The following is a 21,030-nucleotide window of genomic DNA, read 5'->3' on the forward strand; positions in this document are numbered from 1 at the left end:
CCAACAAATGCACATTCAATAACAGTTATGATAGAATCATCAAAAGTTTTTTGGAAAATCATGTGGAAGGATTTTCCACAATCCAATTAGGATGGCAGTTCCTCAATAAGGGAGAGTTAGCGGACAGTCAGTATATAGATTGTAAAAGGCTGATGATCCAATATTTTAATTCTGGGTCTAGAAGGATGCCTCATTTGCCACATCACTACACATCATTGTTGCATGCTTCCCTAAATGGAAGGGGAGGAATTGGGAAGGGGTCAGTAACCTCTCCCATATCTTTAGGAATATTTTTCACTGAAATAAATCCATCTGTAGTAAAAGATATTGTCATCTTGTTCAATCTGGGTATGAGTAGTTTTATCTCTTATAAAATGCTTTGGCAGAACAACTAAGTTTCGGAGGTAGGTTCACCCAAAGATGACTCATTTTCCTCAAACATCATGATCAGTCATGTCCAGTTGGCAACATGGTTTAAGTTTTTTTTGAAGAGGATGCCTTTCTGATCCCCTCTTCTTCCCACTTGCCATGTTTACATTTTATTTATTTGCTTTTAAACCAATTCTTTGGACTTTCTCTTGGCAGGTGTGGTCTCATGAAATTGGCTGTGAATTTCAGTGTTTTATAGCATTGCATCTGATGTGACAATATTCTGTGCACGTCTATAATATTATAGATTTATAAGCACAAACACACAATGTTTTGTAACTCACTTTGTAATGGTTTATATTTCTGCTTCACAACTGGAAATGTGCTAATTAAGCAGTAAAAGGAAACATACCTTCCACTTCCTGACCAATGGAGAGTCCCACCCATTTTCTCTGCAAGAAAAATATAACAGCATTGCTTCCATAAATTCATTTTAGTACAAAAAGTGAAGGAGTTTAAAATAATTTTTAAATTTAAGGCATCCAGAAATAGAAACCAGAGAATTAGAATGACGGAATTGACATTTTAACGAAAAAATAACATTCTGTCTTGGAAAATACTTTATGCAAAGATAATAAAATTAAACATTTCATCTCTTATGACACACACACTTCCCTTGAAAAGTGCACCTTGCGTTCAAACACTTCCAATAATCACAATGATTCTTTCCTTGGCTGCATGACCTTCAGATTTTGTAGGAGAGGCAAACAATGAATCTAGGAATAGTGAAGCATTAGCAAAACTCAAACAGCAAGCTATCACGAGGTTACATAATAAGCTGTTTCTGCACCAAAGCGCATCATCCGCTCCCAACACACCATCCCCACTAAATTGAGCAGGCCAACAATGAAAATAATTGCACCAGGGTTTTGGGTTTGATTTCGGTCTTGGGTGACTATGTCTCCCCGTGTCTGCATGGATTTTCTCCAGGTGCTCCAGTTTCCTCCCACAGTCCAAAAATGTGCAGGTCAGGTGGATTGGCCATGCTAAATAGCCTCTTTGTGTCCCAAGATATGCAAGTTAGGTGAATTAGCTATTGTAAATATGCAGACTTATGGGGTGTAGAGGTGAGCCTTTGTAAGATGTTCTTTCGGCAAATTGATGCAACCTCAATGGACCGAATGGCCTCCTGCACTGCAGGGATTTTATGGAGTGAATCTTCCAATGCTGTATGTATTTTTAATTAAATATCAAAATTCCTTAAATAATTGGGCTGAAATTGGAGCAACATCTTGACATACATCAAGACAACATGGCAGAGGCTTTTAGGAGACAGAAGGTTCTCTTGCAGAGAGGCCAGCACGTAGGTGGAATTGGTTCTTGATGGAGTTGATTAAGAGGCAAGACACCGAACTAGTTAAATGGGTGGATGCTTTTAAAGGAAGATGGTTAGATTGCTATTGTGAAAGGACTTGATCAAATGGACTGAAGAGCTGCTTTTCTCTGAACCTTTTAGGTAGGAATATTTAAAATGAGTTAGAATGGGGCGTTGGACAAATGCAGTATGCAGGTTTTGGAAAGGAAGAAAATCTAGCACAATCCTATTTAGTATTCTAGTCATGCAGAACTGCCAGAATTGAAGTGAAGCTTTTGAAAACAATTTGCTGTTAGACCCAATTGATCCAGCCCTCAAACAGTTTACACAAGACGTAGAGCTCAAGATAGCAAGAAAAAAAGAGAATGAGAAAGATTAAACTAACTGCTACTCAAAATCCAGACGCACAATAAGTACACTTAAAGTGAATAATGAAGTTGGGCAGTGGCTTCTGCTTAAACAGTCAATTTTATGTCCAATGACAGACCTACAGTTAACACAGCTTCATCCAACGTTACAAGCTTTTAAATGCATTCACCTCACTGTGGATCATCTCCAAAAAAGGTTGAAGAAAGCAATGAAATGACTTTTTAAACACTTCAAAGAGAGAGACTAGAAACATCCATCAGCATGCTTTCTTAACACCAGAAACAGTTTTAACAGTCATTCAAAATCTCATGTCACCGATTGTTAAGTTCTTCCCATAACGTGTATAAGATAAAATAAATTACTGCCACGTTAAATCTGAAATAAAATCATGTGAAAAGTACGAGAGAAAAGCAAAAATAAAAGCCAATGAACCGTTGCTATGATGTGGATATTTATTTGATATGACAGCATTGCGGCTGCAGAAGCAAGATTCACTTGTATTGATCTTTTTACCCGTGTATAAGAACATAAGAACATAAGAAATAGGAGCAGGAGTAGGCCATCTAGCCCTTCGAGCCTGCCCCGCCATTCAATAAGATCATGGCTGATCTGTTGTGGCTCAGTTCCACTTTCCCGCCCTCTCCCCATAACCCTTAATCCCCTCTCTTATCAAGAACCCATCAACCCGCTTCTTAAAAATATTTAGCGAGGCAGCCTCCACCACTTCAACGTGTATGAACGTGTGCTGAAATAAACTGAAATCGTGAACATTTAGATGGCATGCAAAGATGTCTCATTGGATTACAACTGGACCTTGCATTTTTTTAAAAATACCATTAATGTAGGAAATGATACTTCAGAGGTAGGTCAAACAAAAAGGACACCAAGTCAAAGGAGGGCCAAAGGTTTGATCAAACCATGAGTTTTAAACAGGGTCAGGGCAAGAGCAAGAATTCCAGAATGCAGTACTTAGGCAGCTGAAGGCAGTAACAGCAACAATGGGAGGATGGAAGGAAGTAGCAGAAATTAAAAGAACAGACTGTGGGCTAGACCTGTCATATTGGAGGAGGTTAACAAAAGAGCATAGCAAGGCCGAGGAGGGATTTTCAGCTTGGAAATAAGAATTTCTGAGTTGCAGGACTGGAAGCCAATAGGTCTCAGTGAAACAGTGGTGATGGATAAACCTTAGTGCAATCTTGGCTACAGACACAGCATAAATTTGAGTAGGCAAACATACAGAAGCGGGAGACAGGACAACATTAAAATCATTAAGCTTGGATGTAACAAAGACGTTGTTAAAGGTTTCAGTGGTAATCAGTCTGAGTTATGGATAGAGATAGGCAATGCTACTGACGCGCAAGTGGCTGGTTTGTGTGTTATACAGGATATGGAGTCAGAAGCTCAGTGCAAGGATGAAGACAATGCCAAAGAGGTCAGGAGGGCAGGATGGAGCTTGGGGCTGGAGTAGAGACCTTGGGTCAGGAAACAAAAACAAAGGCTTCTGTCTTCCTAACGTTTAACTGAAAGAAACCATGGATGATCCAAGATTGAACAAGAGAAACAACTGATAGGACAAAAGCAGGGCTGGACATAGTCAGCATACAAAAGTATTGTACAGTGTTGGGACCTGCACTATAAAGGAAGATATTGGTGCTTTTGAGATGGTACAATACAATTACACACTGATTTCTTCACATCATGCAGTCAGACTAAAACGAGCCCTTTTTCTGTTAGAGTATCACTGATCATGGGGCGATGCAACAGAGGTATGACAGGATGCCTAGCCATAGATTTTCACTAGTAGGGTGTTTAAGGGCTCAAGAGCAAAATTAAATGATAAAATTAAAGCAGAGGTCAAGAGAAACCTCTTCAGAGTTGCGAGGCTGTTGAATTCAATTCCATGGATAGTGATTGAGGCATAAATTAACAAAAAAATTCAAGGCTATATTGGATAAGTGGAGGGAAAAAAAGATTGAAGGGATATGGAGAAAATATGAGCAGATATGATTAACTAGTTCCCATGTCAAGGGTGTGACGATAATGTGCCTTTGAGAAATGTATTTTAATCATGTTTCTTGGCAGGTTTTTCAAGCAGCTCCTAGCATTTTATTTTAGCACCATTTTGTCTGCAGCTGGTGTCTCTAATTGCTACTGAAGCACTATATTGGACATTAGGTTTATTTTTAATCTGGACTAATAGTGTTTTACGGCTTTATGATCCTTTTGGAATTGGTGGGTGGAGCATGATTGACAGGTCAAAAGATGCATGGGGACAGTTTTTTTCCACAGAAAAGTCCAAGTTTTTAGTCTCGGTTCAGTTGCTAGCTAGAAGCTGGAGGAGGCATACAGTGTCTCTGCCTCTGTGTCCAGAGGTTTTTTGGAAAGTTCTAGAACTGGGGAGCTTCAGAAAATTGTTCCAACATTCAAAGGACCAATTCACAGCAGGTGTTAAAAAGCTTCAAAATCCAGCATCACGTGAACTTGCTTGCTTTCTGTGTGCCAAGTCTAGACAGGAATGCATGGTTCCATATGTTGTTTGATTTGGAACATCATAACTAGCTAGTGGTTAAGGTTTATACTTTATCTTGTTTGATTGTCATTGGTAAAAGTTACGTTAAATCTTTTCAGAATATTTTAACTGTGTGATTAAATAAACTTTGTTTGATAAAAACTTCCTAACGGGTCACTTAAATCATACCTGGAGTGAAACACCTTATGCTCACCTATGCCAATTCAAATGTAACAACTTAAGATCTAGCCTACCTTCATAAAACACCTTGGAGTTTCTGGACTAGGACTTGGCAAATAATAACATGGACTGGTTGGCCATGTCACCTCTTTGCAGACTGTTATTTCAATGTAATTAAGACTGAAACCAAGAAAAGCAAATCCCATTGAGCTGAACAAACTAAGCGAGGCACTGCAGATGCTTGCTGCAGTTTCAGTTAATGGGAACAGAAATCACAGACAAGAAGGAATAATCATGATGGCCACACATCAGTGACGATGTCTGGGGCTGTTCAGCCCAAGAACAGGGCAGAAACCTGAATTAAGAATCAGGTGATGTGTGGGTGAAATGTTACTCATTTGGAAAGCGACAGCACACTCAAATATTGGGCAGAAGGAGGAGATTAGAGATGAGGTGGTAGTTTGCAAAGACAGAGACTAATAGACAAGGTTTTTTTTTAGGTAAAGGGTGGGGACCACTGTTTTAAGAAGAGCTGCGTTCATGATGAATAGCCAGAAACGTTTCACAGTAGATATACTTATTCCCCCTTCACTCACCTATTTCAAAAAATCTAACTATTTCATCAGCGCTATGTGTTCTTTACAAGGTTAGATCCATATCATATAGTACATTATAACTGTCTTTACCTGTGGAAGGCTGAAGGCAATGCTCCCTGGAAGCACGGTGGCGTGGCTTTTCACCGTGAAGACAAATCTGTGGTTCGGGCTAGTTTTCACAATCACATGCCTACGAGGTAGGAAAAAGAAAGAGGAGATAAGGTACATTCAAAAGGTAATTCAATATGTACTCTGCAGACTAAAATTGCAAGGTCAATAAAAAATGATTATGACAAGAGCAACTACCACTACTACATACAACTAACTTGCACTTCGCTTGACAATAATACCCTTCATTCCTGCATTTGCACCAGGATCTCTCTTTTAGCCAATGAATAGATAGCCTCTGAAACCCGACTGGGCTCCACCATATGTTGTAGAGACATGAGGTACAAAAGGTAAGGACTGGTCACTCATGTTTACTTCACAAATCTTTGCTCCCCTCTCTGATCACTATTAAAAGATAAAAGGCTGTCAGATTGCCTTATAAGCCCGACTGTCCTTTAGGAAACAAAACGTTCCTTGCAATCCATATAAGACTGGCCTCACACCAATGTGGTTGGCTTTGCCATCGCAAGTGGCCTAGCAAAACACTCAGACTGACAATTTGGGTAATAAATGCCAATGCCTAAAAGTGAACTTCAATTGCTCCTTTGCACAGTGGCACATTGGTTAGTACTGCTACCTCAGTGCCAGGGACCTGGGTCTGATTCCCATTTGGGTTTCTGTCTGCGCAGAGTCTGCAAGTTTTCATAGTGTCTATGTCTCTACAATAGATGGTGGAGCCCAATAGGGTTGCAGAGACTATCTATTCATTGTGTCTGCAAAGATTTCCTCAGGTGCTCCACTTTCCTCCCACAGTCCAAGGCATGCTGGTTGGATGCATTGGCCATGCTAAATTCTCCCTCAGTGTACCCAAATAGGTGGAGTGTGGCAACTAGGGCATTTTCAAGTAATTTCAGCCTACTTGTGACTAGTCAGGTCTATTAAGGTTGCTGATTGGTTGAATTTTTTTGTTTATTTTTATAAATGGAGACTGGTTTGGCAAATCTGGCCTCGTCATTGGTTCTATATGAAAACACACCCTGAGTCAGGGTAACGCAAGCAAGAGATCAAAGGAGACAGAGAAGAATCTCTAGTTTTGAGGCAGGGGTCAGTGAGCAGGTAGAAAGAAGAGGAATGGACTGGAGGTTTGCTATGGAATACATATTATTTACAATGGGATCTCAGATAGCATGTAAATTTTGTGGTCAGATTTCACATGACCTCATTTGAAGCATTATGAGCAGTTTTGGGCCCCATATCTAAGGAAGAATGTGCTGGCCTTGGAAAGGCTCCAGACAAGGTTCACAAGAATGACCCTGAAATGAAAAGCTTGTCATATGACTGAGGACTCTGGGTCTGTACTCGGAGTTTAGAAGGAGGGGAATCTTATTGAAACTTACAGGATACTGGGAGGCCTGGCTTGAGTGGACGTGGAGAGGATGTTTTTACTAGTAGGAAAACTAGAACCAGAGGGCACAACCTCTGGCTGAAGGGACGATCCTTTAAAACAAAGATGGGGAGGAATTTCTTCAACCAGAGAATGGTGAATCGATGGAACTCTTTGCCGCAGGAGGCTGCGGAGGCCAAGTCATTGAGTGTCTTTAAGACAGATAGATAGGTTCTTGATTAATAAGGGGATCAGGGATAACGGGAAAAGGGCAGGACAATGGAAATGAGAAAAACATCAGCCATGTTTGAATGGCAGAGCAGACTCGATGGGCTGAGTGGCCTAATTCTGCTCCTATGTCTTAAAGTGAGTGTAAAAAAAATCTATAATAAATAATCTAGTTAATTATTGTACAGTGACTAACTAAAACAACAATAATAATTTAACATTACATTGTGTAATTATATCTGGTAGCATCATTGGTGTGCCTTTGACTTTTTTTTAAAAATGGTGCAGCTTTTCAAAACTCAGTACACAAGGCACGTTAACCAACCATCTCACATCCCCTGCCTGCAGGTCTGAATTGCAGTGAAGTTGCTGTAACACAGTCATGTGTCGTGAATCTAATACAGCATTCAGCAATCCCCAAGATACGTGTTCAAAACTAGCAGCTTTCAGCAGTTAATTTTTTCCAGCAGACACATACACTAAATCTCAATTCCCAAATCAAAGTTTAAAATTTTCATTAACCATACAGAATCAGTGCATCTCCTTTCTGGTATTGTTTTATTATTCTAACCACAAGGCATTGTTAACTCCTTTAGGTTCCTGCTTCCATATGTCAACCACCAATTAAAACAATAAACTAGCTGACCAGTCAGAAACACATTTGCACACTACTGAAAGAAATGAATCCCAATCAACAGATAAATTTACTAATGGACTTTAGTTATATAGCACACTTCACATTCTCAGGATGGCCTAAGGCATTTTGTCATCCATTATTTTGAAATGCAGTGAACTATTACCATATACTTGGCCAGACCCACAATGGTTCGGTACAATAATCAATAACGGGTCAATAATGCTTTGCTTAAGATAAAGCTTGGGATTTAAGACACGATGAATAAAGCCACAAAACTCCACAACCTGAATTCTTCCAAAAAAACCCGAAGATTCCACCGTGTGGCAAAACAGAAGTAATTTCCGCCAGTTCTTTTTAAAGCATACTTAACAGAGCAAAACTCCAACATTTTGAATCCCACTCAGGCACTCCGCAGTGCACATTCTGGAAAGTGGGGGGGCAGAGTCTATTCCCGCTCAAAAGACCAGAAGCATAGTGCTGAGCGAGCCACTGCACAGACACCGATCTGTTAGGGCGCAGATCAGCACATGCTCAGTGGCCCCTTCCCATGCTGGTCTCCCAACTCCCTCACCCCCCCAATCACTGGCCTCCTGGACCTCCCCGGGCCAGCCCAGCACCCAATTTCCGGTGTGGACCTGGGGATGAAGCTAAGAAACTTAGCCTGGGAGACATGCGAAGGCCATGGTGCCCAAATAAATCCCGCGAAAAGGCCACCACCAATGTCTCCCGGCGTGCTGCACTACTTGAGTATGAATTTTACTATATAAGGTCAGAAGGATAAAACAATTTACACTACCTCTCTATCCTAACATACAGGGTTAATATGAGGTATATGTGAACTAAAAGTCAACTGCAGTCAAACACATCATGCGGCACAGATGCAACCTACGGATTTCTCAACAACATACCCAGTCATCTGTAAGCTCAGAGTCAAACTAACAAACTTAGTCTCCCTCGCAAAGGTTTCCAATCTCTAGCTTCAAAGATCTCACCTTGGAATCCTTTGCAAAAGTCATTCCATCGCTAACAGCATCATGATAGCCCACCTTTCAGGGTTTCAGTCTCGTCTCTCAAGATTCCGTTCTTCGTGGATTCCCAAATAAACACTTGAACAGAAACTCAAAGGCACATCTTCAGCTGTGCCATTACTGCTCCTGAGTAGTACCTTTGCAGCAACAACCTCAGCTGTCTTCTTGGATCTTCATGGCTTCTCCAGGTTCCTCTTATACTTTCAGAGCCTTCCTCAAGTTCTCTTCACTTAAAAGTCTCCTTTCATATTTGGAACTCTCCTTTTTGGGACCGCTCCCTATTTCCCTGCCTGGGTCACCCTTCTCAATGGCATTCCACTCCCCATCATGTGACTCAGGTTTCCATGTCATTTTTCCCTTATGCACATGGCCACTCTTTGGCCCTAAGAACATAAAAATGTCAAACTGCATTTGTGCAGTCCATTCCAAAAGTTCCAAGGCCCATCGAGCTTTAACCTCTGTTCTCAACACCAAGTTAATTTTGTTTTATAATATTTTGAGAAACACAACAGTTTGCAGCCAGCAAAGTTCTATAAGCAACAATAAGCTGAACTGGCAAATTAATCAGTTTTTAATCAGTGATGTTGATCAAGGGATCAATGTTAGTTTGGAAATCACAAAATCTTCTTAGGCATCCAATTGTGCTTTGTGATTTTTTTTGGTGAAATGGGAAATACTTGTAGGAAGGAAAATATAGGATTGTCCCTTAAACAATTAAACAAAATTCATCAGAAAATATTTTACAGCAATTTACATATCGTAAAGGTGTTTCAAAAGTGTTAACAAAATTTGACACCAAGCTATGTAAGGAAATAGTTGAACAGATGACCAAAAGCAAGCAAGTTTAAAAAGATTGCCTTAAAAAGAGGTGCTCCTTTGAGAGAGAATTCCAGAGCCTAGGGACTAAACACTTGAAGACATGTTTGACAACGTGGAATGTATAAAATTGGAATCAGTGGAGGTCAGAATTGGAAGAGTGCGCGAGGTGAGGATTGTGAGGTTGGAGGAGATTACAATGATTGGAAGGGGCAAGGGGCTATTTGAAAACATGAATTAGGGTTTTTTTTAGTGCATTTTTCCACAAAAAATTAATCTGGGTCAATGAACAGAGGTGATGGGTGGCCAAGACTTGGAGAAATTTAGAACACTGGCAGCAGAATTTTTGACACACTAAAACTTAGAGGATGCAAGAATGAAGGAGAAAGTGTTATGAAGGTGGAAGTAGTCAGTCTTTGCAATGAAGCAGATAGTACAAAGCGTTTAAATTATTTTGGGAATCGAGAGTTGTTTGCATAGAGTTTAAATGATAAGGATTTGTTAATAAAGTTGGGTTAACCCAGAACTGACTCTTATTCTTGGTTTGTCTCACTCTTTAACCAACTCATCCTTTATTTGTTTCACGAGTAACTTGCTACACGAGCTTTAGTGCAAACTGGTCAAAGTGTTTAATTTTCAGACAACATCAGAAATAACTGTGTTGAATGAACGAAAAACTTTAAGGTTAGGTGAAACCAGCTTGGATTTTAAAAGCTTATTAAATATTACTATATTTTTGTCTTGGAAGTATTGGAATCCTGTTCCATGGCTCTGACTATCCTCTAATATTCCTTAGATGTGATTATTACTCTTCCTGTGCAATGCATAATTTTGAGTGCCAGCAGACTCTGATGTGGTACATTCAACCATTGAACATTGAGCAGACCCTTTTCTCATCTGACATCACACCAACACACTTTCCAATTGGACTCAGTAGATAGGCGCGAGTAGCAATTCCAGGTTGCCTATAAATCCAAGAATCAGATGGTCAGTGGCAGTATTCCAACTGCTCTTCAGAAGTTAATTAGAAATACTGCTGCTGCCCATGGAGTTATCTATGCAATGGACAGTGACACACACTTCAAAAATTGCTTATAAGTACAGGACTTAAAACAACAGTTTTGCACAAGAAAATTATGCTTTAAGTCTTTTAGTGACCATGGAAGTTAACACGCCATTGATACCAACATTTAATTTAGAATTTTAACATTTTAGGTTGTCAACAACTGTATTCTGATGTCAGATTAGGCAGTGACTACCAGGTTTAGTTTCTTCCAAAATTGATGCAAACTTAAATCTCTTTGCATTAATAATTTAACTGCAATGAAACTGCAGCCTACATTCTGTTCTAAGTGTGTTTTACTGCCAATACCTACAAAGAGCAGCCTCCTTACAGATGTCTAGACAGAAACATCCATTTACCAAAGGCAGATTTTTAAAAATAATTGCAGTTGGCATTTCACCAGTGACTTGAAGGATAACTTGCATAATGAATGATTTGCCATTTTGTCTGGATGCTTCTAACTAACTTGCAGTTAACTGAGTGTTAAGGAGCTTTAGTTGTAAACCAGCAACTGCGTCATCGTGCAATATGTCAGTGCCTTTGAGGGCTACTCTGTGCACAACAGCTCTCTCCTTCAAGCCTTTATCAGGTCAGTGTGATTATGTGCAAATTACTTCTCCTTAGTCTCAATTGCAAAGTGCTGGTCACCCAGCATGAAGCAAGCAATGCCTCGGTACTGCAGCAAACAAAAAGACAAGGGCTGTCCTTCAAGGTCAGCAGTCTCAAAAAGGTTGGCAATCACTGCATTCGGGCAGTACAAGCAACTGCAAGGGAAATCTAACGGACTTCACCCACCCCACCCCCATCAACTGTTCCTCATGCAGCTATTACTGAACAAGCTGAAAATCTGGTTTAGCAATTCACAATGAAACTGCACATAATAAAAATTAATTGAAAAGCATTGCTGCCAAATATTTAATATCAGACTGATATTTAACCAACTGGGATTAGTCAAACTGTTGAACTGTAGCCGTCTGCAGAGTGATTTAAATGTTAATTCTCCAGTAATAAACAGGATTAAAGAATTGTTGCAGCAAAACGGTAAGTCAGTAAGCAAAGGCAGGCTGCAGTTTTGTGATGAGGTTCAAAATATTCAGTTATTTGATTCACGTCAGCAGGTAACTGAGCCGAAGCTTTATCACTTTTTGAATCTCTTACATATTAAAAGAAAACCTGTTGGGCAAAGGTCAAGTACAAGAGAATTGAAATATAGTTCATAAACACAAGCTCATTTTGTGATAGTTTGTATGCTACAAGTAGATTTGATTTTGCAAAGTTAAATACAACACATAATTAGATATAACAACCAGTGAAACACTGATCCAACAAGATTATTGCACCTTTCAGCACAGTTATTTATCAGCAGTTAACCCAACATATCTCTGCTGCAAAAATGTGCAAGGAGAAGTGCTTGTCAATTGAATCAAACCACTAATACTAACTAATAATCCTAGTCAGACTAAGTTTATGTTGGAGTAAAGCAGCAACTAATTCTAACAATTACCTTGCTGAACTAACATGACAAAAATGGAACCCTCCTCCTGCAGTACCCCTAAAGATCAGAGATCAAGTTTTATCCCAACCTATGGGTCACAGATTTGCTGCACTTGATCGATAGCGTGCGCTCCTGATGACACTGATACTGTACAACAGATCCTTGAGGTATCTTAGACAAAAGCAGGAGCATTTTGGCAATCATATAGAAAGGAAATTACACCTATGGAGAATACAGTTTAATTAAGGCGATGAAAGGGATTACGGTCACAATTACAATGACAAGCATGTAAAATGAGGGCCACATTCTGTGCAAAGGTGGCTCAGGGATTTAATAGAAGCATTATGGTTGGAGAAATCAGAAAGTGAAAGTTCATACATTCCCACTGGGTAATGAGTGCACAAGGGGACATAAATTTAGATTTAGAACTGGAAACATAAAGCATAATCTTTATACCTGAAATGTTATAAAAATAACTGAAGTATCATTAACCTTGACTCTGACAGTCAAGTCAATTTAAGACAGGATTACAAAATTTTACACAAAAAAGAAAAGGACAAAGGGAAATTGCAAAAGAATTGGAATAGAATCAGCAAGTTCCAAAGCTGAACTAGTACTGGGATTGGAAGAATAGCCTCTTGAGCAGAAATTTCAGGTTTAATATTTGAAAATACAGCACAAAGTAGTGAGGGGGGATCAGAGGAAGAAAGATAATCTCAAAGATCTCTACCATGGTGCTATCAGAACCATGGACAGCAGCTATCCACAGGCCTAACCAATGGCAGCTGACAGCCAGGAATAAAGGGTAAATATACCACCGTGAAACAGCTGTCAATGTTGGCTGACATCAAACCAAAGTAATTATAGGAACAGCATTTTAAACCCAACACATACAAGAGATAAAAAAATTGAGACAATTGACAAAAAAAATCACATGGCAATATATTAGGCACTACTAAACAAAGAACACATTAGTGGCTTGTCACAAAGCAACGGAACTTTACTCCCTTCCATGCCTTGACAAAAACAAAATAGTTGCAATCAAAACTTAAATGGTACAAATCTATATACGATACGCAAATTATATTAGGGTAACTTATACCCATTTGGACCATATTAATGTAAGGGGGCAAGGAGTTGGGGGTAGGGTGTTAGCATGGATAGAGGATTGGCTGTCAAATAGGAGGCAGAGAGTGGGGGTCAATGGGTGCTATTCGGTGACTAGTGGAGTGCCCCAGGGATCGGTGCTGGGGCCTCAGCTATTTACCATTTATATAGGTGATCTGGAGGAGGGAACCGAGTGTATGGTGTCGAAATTTGCTGATGACACCAAGATTGGGGGAACGGCAAATTGCGCGGAGGGTGTGGAGAGTCTGCAGAAGGATCTAGATAGGCTAGGCGAATGGGCCAGGAAATGGCAAATGGAATTTAATGTTGGCAAGTGCGAGGCGGTCCACTTTGGTAGGAATAATGGTAGGAAGGACTATTACTTACATGGCGAAAAACGGCAGCAGGCGACGGTGCAGAGGGACCTCAGGGTCCTTGTGCATGAGTCGCAAAAACCCAGCCTGCAGGTGCAGCAGGTGGTCAGGAAGGCTAATGGGATGCTGGCCTTCATAGCAAAGGGGATTGAATATAAAAGTAGGGAGGTCTTGCTGCAGCTGTATAGGGCACTGGTGAGGCCGCAGCTGGAGTACTGTGTGCAGTTTTGGGCGCCGCACTTACGCAAGGATATTTTGGCCTTGGAGGGAGTGCAGAGGAGGTTTACTAGGCTGATACCGGAGTTGAGGGGGTTGAGCTATGAGGAGAGGCTGAATAAACTAGGCTTGTGCTCGTTAGAGTTTAGAAGAATGAGGGGCGATCTCATTGAGACACATATGATGATGAATGGGATGGATAGGATAGAGGTGGAGAGACTCTTCCCGCTCAGAAAGGACAGTAGGACTAGGGGGCACAGCTTCAAGATATAGGGGGGGCGGTTTAGAACGGAGTTGAGGAGGAACTTCTTCATTCAAAGGGTGGTGAATCTCTGGAATTCTCTGCCCGTTGAAGTGGTGGAGGCCGCCTCGCTAAATATTTTTAAGACGCGAGTTGATGGGTTTTTGATAAGCGAGGGGATTAAGGGTTATGGGGAGAGGGCGGGAAAGTGGAACTGAGCCATGACAGATCAGCCATGATCTTATTGAATGGTGGGGCAGGCTCGAAGGGCTAGATGGCCTACTCCTGCTCCTATTTCTTATGTTCTTATGAATGCAGACAGTCAGGTACTGGAGAACCTGTGCCTTATTTTATAAGCACATAGAAATTCAGAAAAATACAGAATTTAGTCGTTTTGATGGATCATATTGGCTTCAACCTCTTACTGTTCCCATGACAACATGTTCTGAAAAACAGACATTAAGCGTGGAAGAAAGAGTAAGGGAAACTCATGCATCTTCAAGATAGCCAGATACAGCTCCGGAACCATAAAATTACAATCAAAAGAAAGATATCAGGAGAATTTCATGATATAAATGTTGATAATCAATTAACATAATCAGCTGGGAAGAACAGTAAAGCCGCCAGCTCCAGAATACACAAGACACCAGGGCTGGGAAAATTATGGTGCTAAGATATGAGCACCAATGATGAAATGGCCTTACTTAACCATTCATAATTCAACTGTACACTCGACAAAATAATAGGCATGGGTGAAGATAATGACAGTTGATCAGCTTAGGGGCATTGGTTGCTGCTGGGATCATGTGTAGCATTAAACTTCCTAAGCTATTACTGAGAAATCCCAACAAGTTTTGGTGACAATGATACCACCTAGCAGGATAATGCAACCAAAACAATGTCAAATTTCTTTGCGAGTGCATTCTGTGCAGAGTTTAAGGATCAATACAAACTGTTAACGTGCCAATGTAACTGTTCTTGCACTCATACGCATATCTAGCCTGAGCACTGCTGAGTCATGATACTGCTGACCTTGAAGAATGAAGAGTCTGGTTGCAGAATTCCATTCTTGGATTGGACGAACCCCAACATGGAGTAGGCCATTCCCCTTAGTCAACTGATCACAACAGCTTTGGACTATACTCATTTAAAGAGCAACACGAGTCCCATTTGCTGCATGTTGATCAATATTCCCATACTAGATAGAATTTGAGTTTTGAAATGCCAAAGTTACGAATGATTTGATGAGGGAGGAGCGATTAACTGACAATAGGTTTCATACTGCAAGGACAAAACCAGTATTAATAGGTCAAGTAATGAATCAAAAAGATGTCGCTCTTTGGTTTATCTCTATCTTCTTTACTTTTCGACAGAAGCTATTCAGGATCCTGCCATTCACACCTACTCTAGGTACAATTTGTTTTTTTTTACTTGTCCCATTAATATCCGTTTTCATAAAACAGCAGAGATTGCATCAGGTTGGCCAATATTGCACCTTCTCTAAATCTGCAAGGCTGCACCAGTTAGAAGAGAAAAACAAACATCTTTAACACTGTCTCAGGTACACACTCTCAATATCACAGAATAGAGGGAAGCATTGTGAAATATTCAGTTGGTGACTCAGGGTTTTTTTTAGTTAGGTAATAAAGGTTGAATTCTATTATCTTGGTGTGTATAAAGCATAGTTTCTTACAGAAAAGGGGCATAAATGGAACATAAATCTTCAAGTGGAGATTTGATTACACAGCTCTACAGGTCAAAAGGTCCAGGATTCTTTTAAATCCAGAAATTAAAACCACCAAAGTTGCAACTCTTCACCCAGCTTTATCCAGAAAGTGGATCTTTCTATACGGGGCAGTTGAAGTGAACAACTTAGATGTATTTAAGGAAAAGCGAGGTAAATACAAGGGAGGAAGGAAGAGATAGGGTTAGATGAAGTAAGATGGGAAAAGGCTCATGGGGGAATAAAACATTTGCATATATCTGTTGGGTTGAACGGCTTTTGCTGCAAATTCTATGCAACACAGTTTTGCAAAAAACCTTTCTAGCTGATCCTTTTGGTGTGATAAACAGTGATTGCTTCAGCTTGCAGAGGAGGTGGGGATTGAAACATCCACGCTGTTGCACAAAGCAAATACACATACCTACTGCAGTAACATTTTAATATTCATCCAACAAAGCAACTGCAATTATCTCTGACATGACAGTTATTTGCAGAGTACCTTCTACTTCTAACATGCAGTTAATTTATACGCACATCTCAAAAATGTGCAAAAAAATTAAAATATACTAAATTATTTAATTAGAGAAAGACTATAGAAAGCTGCAATCTGGGGGGGGTCTGGGTGCCCTCATACACGAATCGTAGAACGTTAACATGCAGGTACAGCAAGTAATTAGGAAGGCAAATGGAATTGCAAGGAGGATGGGGTATAAAAGAAGACAAGTCTTGTTACAACTGTCATGGACATTGCTGAGATCACATCTACAGTACTGTATACAGCTTTGATCTCCTTACTCAAGGATATACTTGCACTGAAAGCAGAAAGTTCACTCAGCTGATTCTTGGGACGAAAAGGTTGTTTTAGGAGGAAAGGTTGAACAGGTTGGGGCAATACTCATTGGATTTTAGAAAGATGAGGTGTGATTTTATTGAAACAAAATTTTGAGGAGGTTTGATAGAATAGATGCTGACAAAATGTTTTCTCTCATGTAGGAGCATAGAACAAGGGGACACAGTTTTCAAAACAAGGTTTCTCCTATTTAAGGCATAAAAATTTCTTCAATCAAAGGCTGACTTTATATCCAGAATAACTTTAAACAAATCAATGCAGACCTCATCTCCAAACTAAACAAAAACCAGCTAATAAATGAATGTGACAACTCTGATTTGGAAGTCTCTGCACGTGAACCAGCTCATGCACAATTGTGATGACAAACAATTGTTCTTGTATGGATGGCTGCTCATACATGTAGTTCTCAGTTTTCAACAATGTTCCAAATTCCACACGGTGTAGTCAAAGCATCAGGTGAGTTTAGGTAGTTAAACAATGGTTTGCATTTATATACCACCTTTAACATAACAAAATATCCCAAGGCAATGAAAATTATCAAAATTTGATACTGAACCATGAAAGGAAGCAGCAGGATAGGTGATCGTACTAAGCAGCATAAAATACTAGAATCACTAAAGTGCAGAAGACAGTCATTCTGCCGAACAAGTTTGGACCAACTCTCAAACAGCACCTTACCCTCTCCTTATCCTCATGACCCTGTGCATTTACCGTGGCTAATCCACCAAAACTACACATCTCTGAACACTGAGGGGCAATTTAGCATGGTCAATCCACCTAACCTGCACACCTTTGGACTGTGGAGGAAACTAGTATACCCAAAAGAAACACATGCAGGCATGGAGAGAACATGTAAACTCCACACAATCACCCACAGCCAGAATCGAACCAAGGTCTCTGGTTTTGAGGCAGCAGTGCTAAGCACCGCACCCCATCTTGAAAGTAGTTCCAGAGCTTGGGCACCATGAAAGCTAAAAGCACAGCCACCAATGATGAGAGATTAAAATTGGGGTGTGCAAGATGCCAAAATTGGATGAGAACCAAGATTTTGAAGCTCATTTGAAAGTTGGAGGTCACAGAGAAAGGAAGAGGCTCAGCCGTGGAGGGATTTGAGGACTAGGACAAGGATTTTAAAGCTAAGGCGTTACCAGACTGGAAACCAGTGCAAGTCAACAAGCACATGATGATGAGCAACGATCTCTCTGACTTATGTTTGCTGCATACCTTCAGTGAGATGTGCCACATACAGACAGCTACATGAAATTCCACAAGGTAAGAGACACAGAAGATATAAATAATGCCACAAAACAATATCCTGCAGCAACAGAATTTCTCCAGACAATTGTGTTCCTAGTTATTTGAAGTGCTGGCTACAACAGTTTTCCATCGGATTCAAAAGACAGGTACTTAAGAGTAGATTATGTTCATGGTTTAAACATTCAAAATGGGAAGAAGACAAACTCAGAGGAACAAACTATAAATAGAGCAATGATGTCATATACACCAGGTGATTAACATAAACATGCCCAGAATATTGTTCTTGGTCTCGAGACACATTAGATTCAGATTAGCATGTCTATTCTTGTGCTTCCATTTTTCCTGGTAGAGATAACACTAGCATTGGCCCATATGGATTTGAAAACTGACACTAATTTACAGCTCATTACAAGCTATCACAGCCAAATGTGTGGCCAAAGTATCAGAAACCACATAGAAAATTAACATACTTGGACCAAATATGATTCAACCTTTAATCCTCCCAGCCAGGACAACTCTAAGTGGGTGCATTTTTGTCCACCTACATTTATAGAAGGGCATATGCAAACTACACAAACGTTTTGCAGACTTAAAGTGGGAATGTAACAATTGCATAAATCAAGGCTGAAACTCTCCTGAAGTAACAAATCTCACACCCTTCACATGAGGTGTTAAACTGAAGTGTATAAATTGGTCTGTTGCAGCAGTCACAGCAAATGCGGAATATCCAGAGGCCGCCATTTGAAGAGCATGGAATTCTCAGGTCTGCACCAGCTCGCAAGTTCTCAGCAACTGGACCATCCCCCTATCTTTTCCTCATATACTTTAATTTTTTTTTATTTCCTTTGACTCTACATCCATTACTCTGGCTAGAGAATTCCATGTCTTAAACTTCAAGGAAACAAAACTTTAAACTTTATTCTTTGATCCCCCGGACGAAAGGTCATCCAGACTCAAAACTTCAGCTCCATTCTCTCTCCGCAGATGCTGTCAGACCTCCTGAGATTTTCCAGCATTTTGTGTTTTTGCTTCAGATTCCAGCATCTGCAGCACTTTGCCTTTTTTCTAAGTTACTGACTTACTGACCAGCAGCTATTTTTAACTCTACTTATCTTCTCAAAATGCTTCACAATTCTCAAGACTTTGAGCAGATCATCTCTTAATCTTCACTCAAATTTGTACAATTTTAGATGCCATGAATAATGTCATGGACATGAAAAACACAAAGAGATGCACACAGGGATAAGAGGACTTATTAAGAACAATGAACAACACAGCACGGGAAACAAGCCCTTTGACCCAACAAGCCCGTGCCGCCACCTTAACAATGTATTTTTCCTACACCTCCCTTGACCCGTGTCTATGCTTATGGTACCCCTCATTGGAAACCAGATTCAGGGGAGAATAATTTAGGGACAATTTGTTTCACCAATCAGCCTAAGAGCACATCTTTGGGGTGTGGGAGGAAACCAGAGCACCCAGAGGAAACCCACGCAACCACAGGGAGAATGCGCAAACTCCCACAGACACTGGCCCAAATCCATGTATCTGCACAGCTAGTAGTGACAGTCACTGAGCTGTTGTGGTGCCCATCTGCTGGTCCAGTTTTAAGCATACACAAACAACGCAAAGTACAAGGCCACTCTCGAAACATCCAAGAGCAGCCCTCGCACGACCCACCGTGTGCATGCCCCTCGTTAGACAACAAGGTGGACCGACGCAACTGCGGAGTAAAAGAGACAAAAACATCAACACGTGTAGCATTAGATTTCCAGGAACGTCCCGAGGCTCTGATCCTTATTTAAAACCGTCTCCTATAACCCTCCATCCCTGTTTCACTCATGTGCCTATCTAAGTAAACCTTAAACAAGTCCAGCATGCCTGCCTCCACCACCTTACTTGGCAGTGCATTCCATACCCCCACGACCCTCTGTGTGAAAAACCTCCCTCTAGCATTCAAATTATACTTCTCCCCCCTCACCCTAAGCTCGTGGCCCCTCGTGATATTTGTCTCCAATCTAGGAAAAAGCCTGCCACTGTTTACTCTATCTATACCCTTCATTATTTTATACACCTCTATCAGATCCCCCCTTAATCTCCGTCTTTCTAAGGAAAAGAGCCCCAGTTTACCCAATCTTTCCTCATAACACAGTCCTTCCATATCAGGCAGCATCCTGGTAAACCTCCTCTGCACTCTCTCCAGGGTCTCCACGTCCTTCTGGTAGCAAGGTGACCAGAACTGGACGCAGTACTCCAAATGCGGTCTAACCAACGTTCTGTACAACTGTAGCATTAGACGCCAGCTCTTATACTCTATACCCCTTACTATAAAGACTCGCATTCCGTAAGCTTTCTTCGCAACCTTCCCCACCTGAGTTGCAACCTGCAGAGACTCGTGCACTTGCACTCCCAGGTCCCTCTGCATTTCTATATTCTTAATTGGTCTACCCTTTATCATGTAACTCCTCCCTACATTATTCCTTCCAAAATGCATCACCTCGCATTTATCAGGATTAAATTCCATCTGCCATTTATCTGCCCAGTATACAAGCCTATCTATATCCTGCTGTGTCACCTGACACTCCTCCTCACTATTCGCCAATCCTGCCATCTGCAAACTTGCTGATCACACCACGTACGCCCTCTTCCAAGTCATTTATATATATTATGACTAGAAGAGGTCCCAGTACTGAGCCCTGCGGCACACCACTGGTGACAGACCTCCAGCTAGAAAAGGACCCTTCTACTACTACTCTGTCTCCTGTTGCCTAGCCAGTTTTCAATCCATCTAGATACCTGTCCCTGTATCCCATGAGCCTTAACCTTTTCTACCAGCCTACCGTGAGGGACTTTGTCAAACGCCTTACTGAAATCCATATAGATGACATCAACGGCTCGTCCTTCATCAACCGTTTTTGTCACCTCCTCAAAAAATTCTACCAGATTCGTAAGGCAAGACCTCCCCTGAACAAAGCCATGCTGCGTATCCCTAATCAGATCGCAACGCTCCAAATGCTTATACATCCTATCCCTAAGAATTTTTTCCAACAACTTTCCTACCTCTGACATCAAACTCACCAACCTATAATTACCAGGGTTATCCCT

General features: G+C 40.7%; 2 protein-coding genes across 2 annotated transcripts in view; one reads left to right on the top strand and one right to left on the bottom strand.

Annotated features, from left to right (window-relative positions):
* The window catches only part of nsfa (N-ethylmaleimide-sensitive factor a), a 222,383-nt gene that overhangs the window by 186,302 nt on the left and 15,051 nt on the right, over positions 1–21,030 (bottom strand). Inside the window, exons 3-4 of the mRNA XM_080213611.1 lie at positions 5,489–5,588; positions 782–821 (exon numbers count right to left, since the gene is read on the bottom strand). Of these exons, the coding sequence (XP_080069737.1) occupies positions 782–821; positions 5,489–5,588 (140 nt within the window). The remainder of the gene's footprint in view (positions 1–781; positions 822–5,488; positions 5,589–21,030) is intronic.
* Positions 1–21,030, top strand: part of LOC145359176 (ADP-ribosylation factor 1-like) — a 104,654-nt gene that overhangs the window by 10,033 nt on the left and 73,591 nt on the right. The gene's annotated exons all lie outside the window — the stretch shown is intronic.

The sequence above is a fragment of the Carcharhinus amblyrhynchos genome, chromosome 27 (genome assembly GCF_965287045.1).
Source record: "Carcharhinus amblyrhynchos chromosome 27, sCarAmb.v2.hapA, whole genome shotgun sequence".
Taxonomy (NCBI): Eukaryota; Metazoa; Chordata; class Chondrichthyes; order Carcharhiniformes; family Carcharhinidae; genus Carcharhinus; species Carcharhinus amblyrhynchos.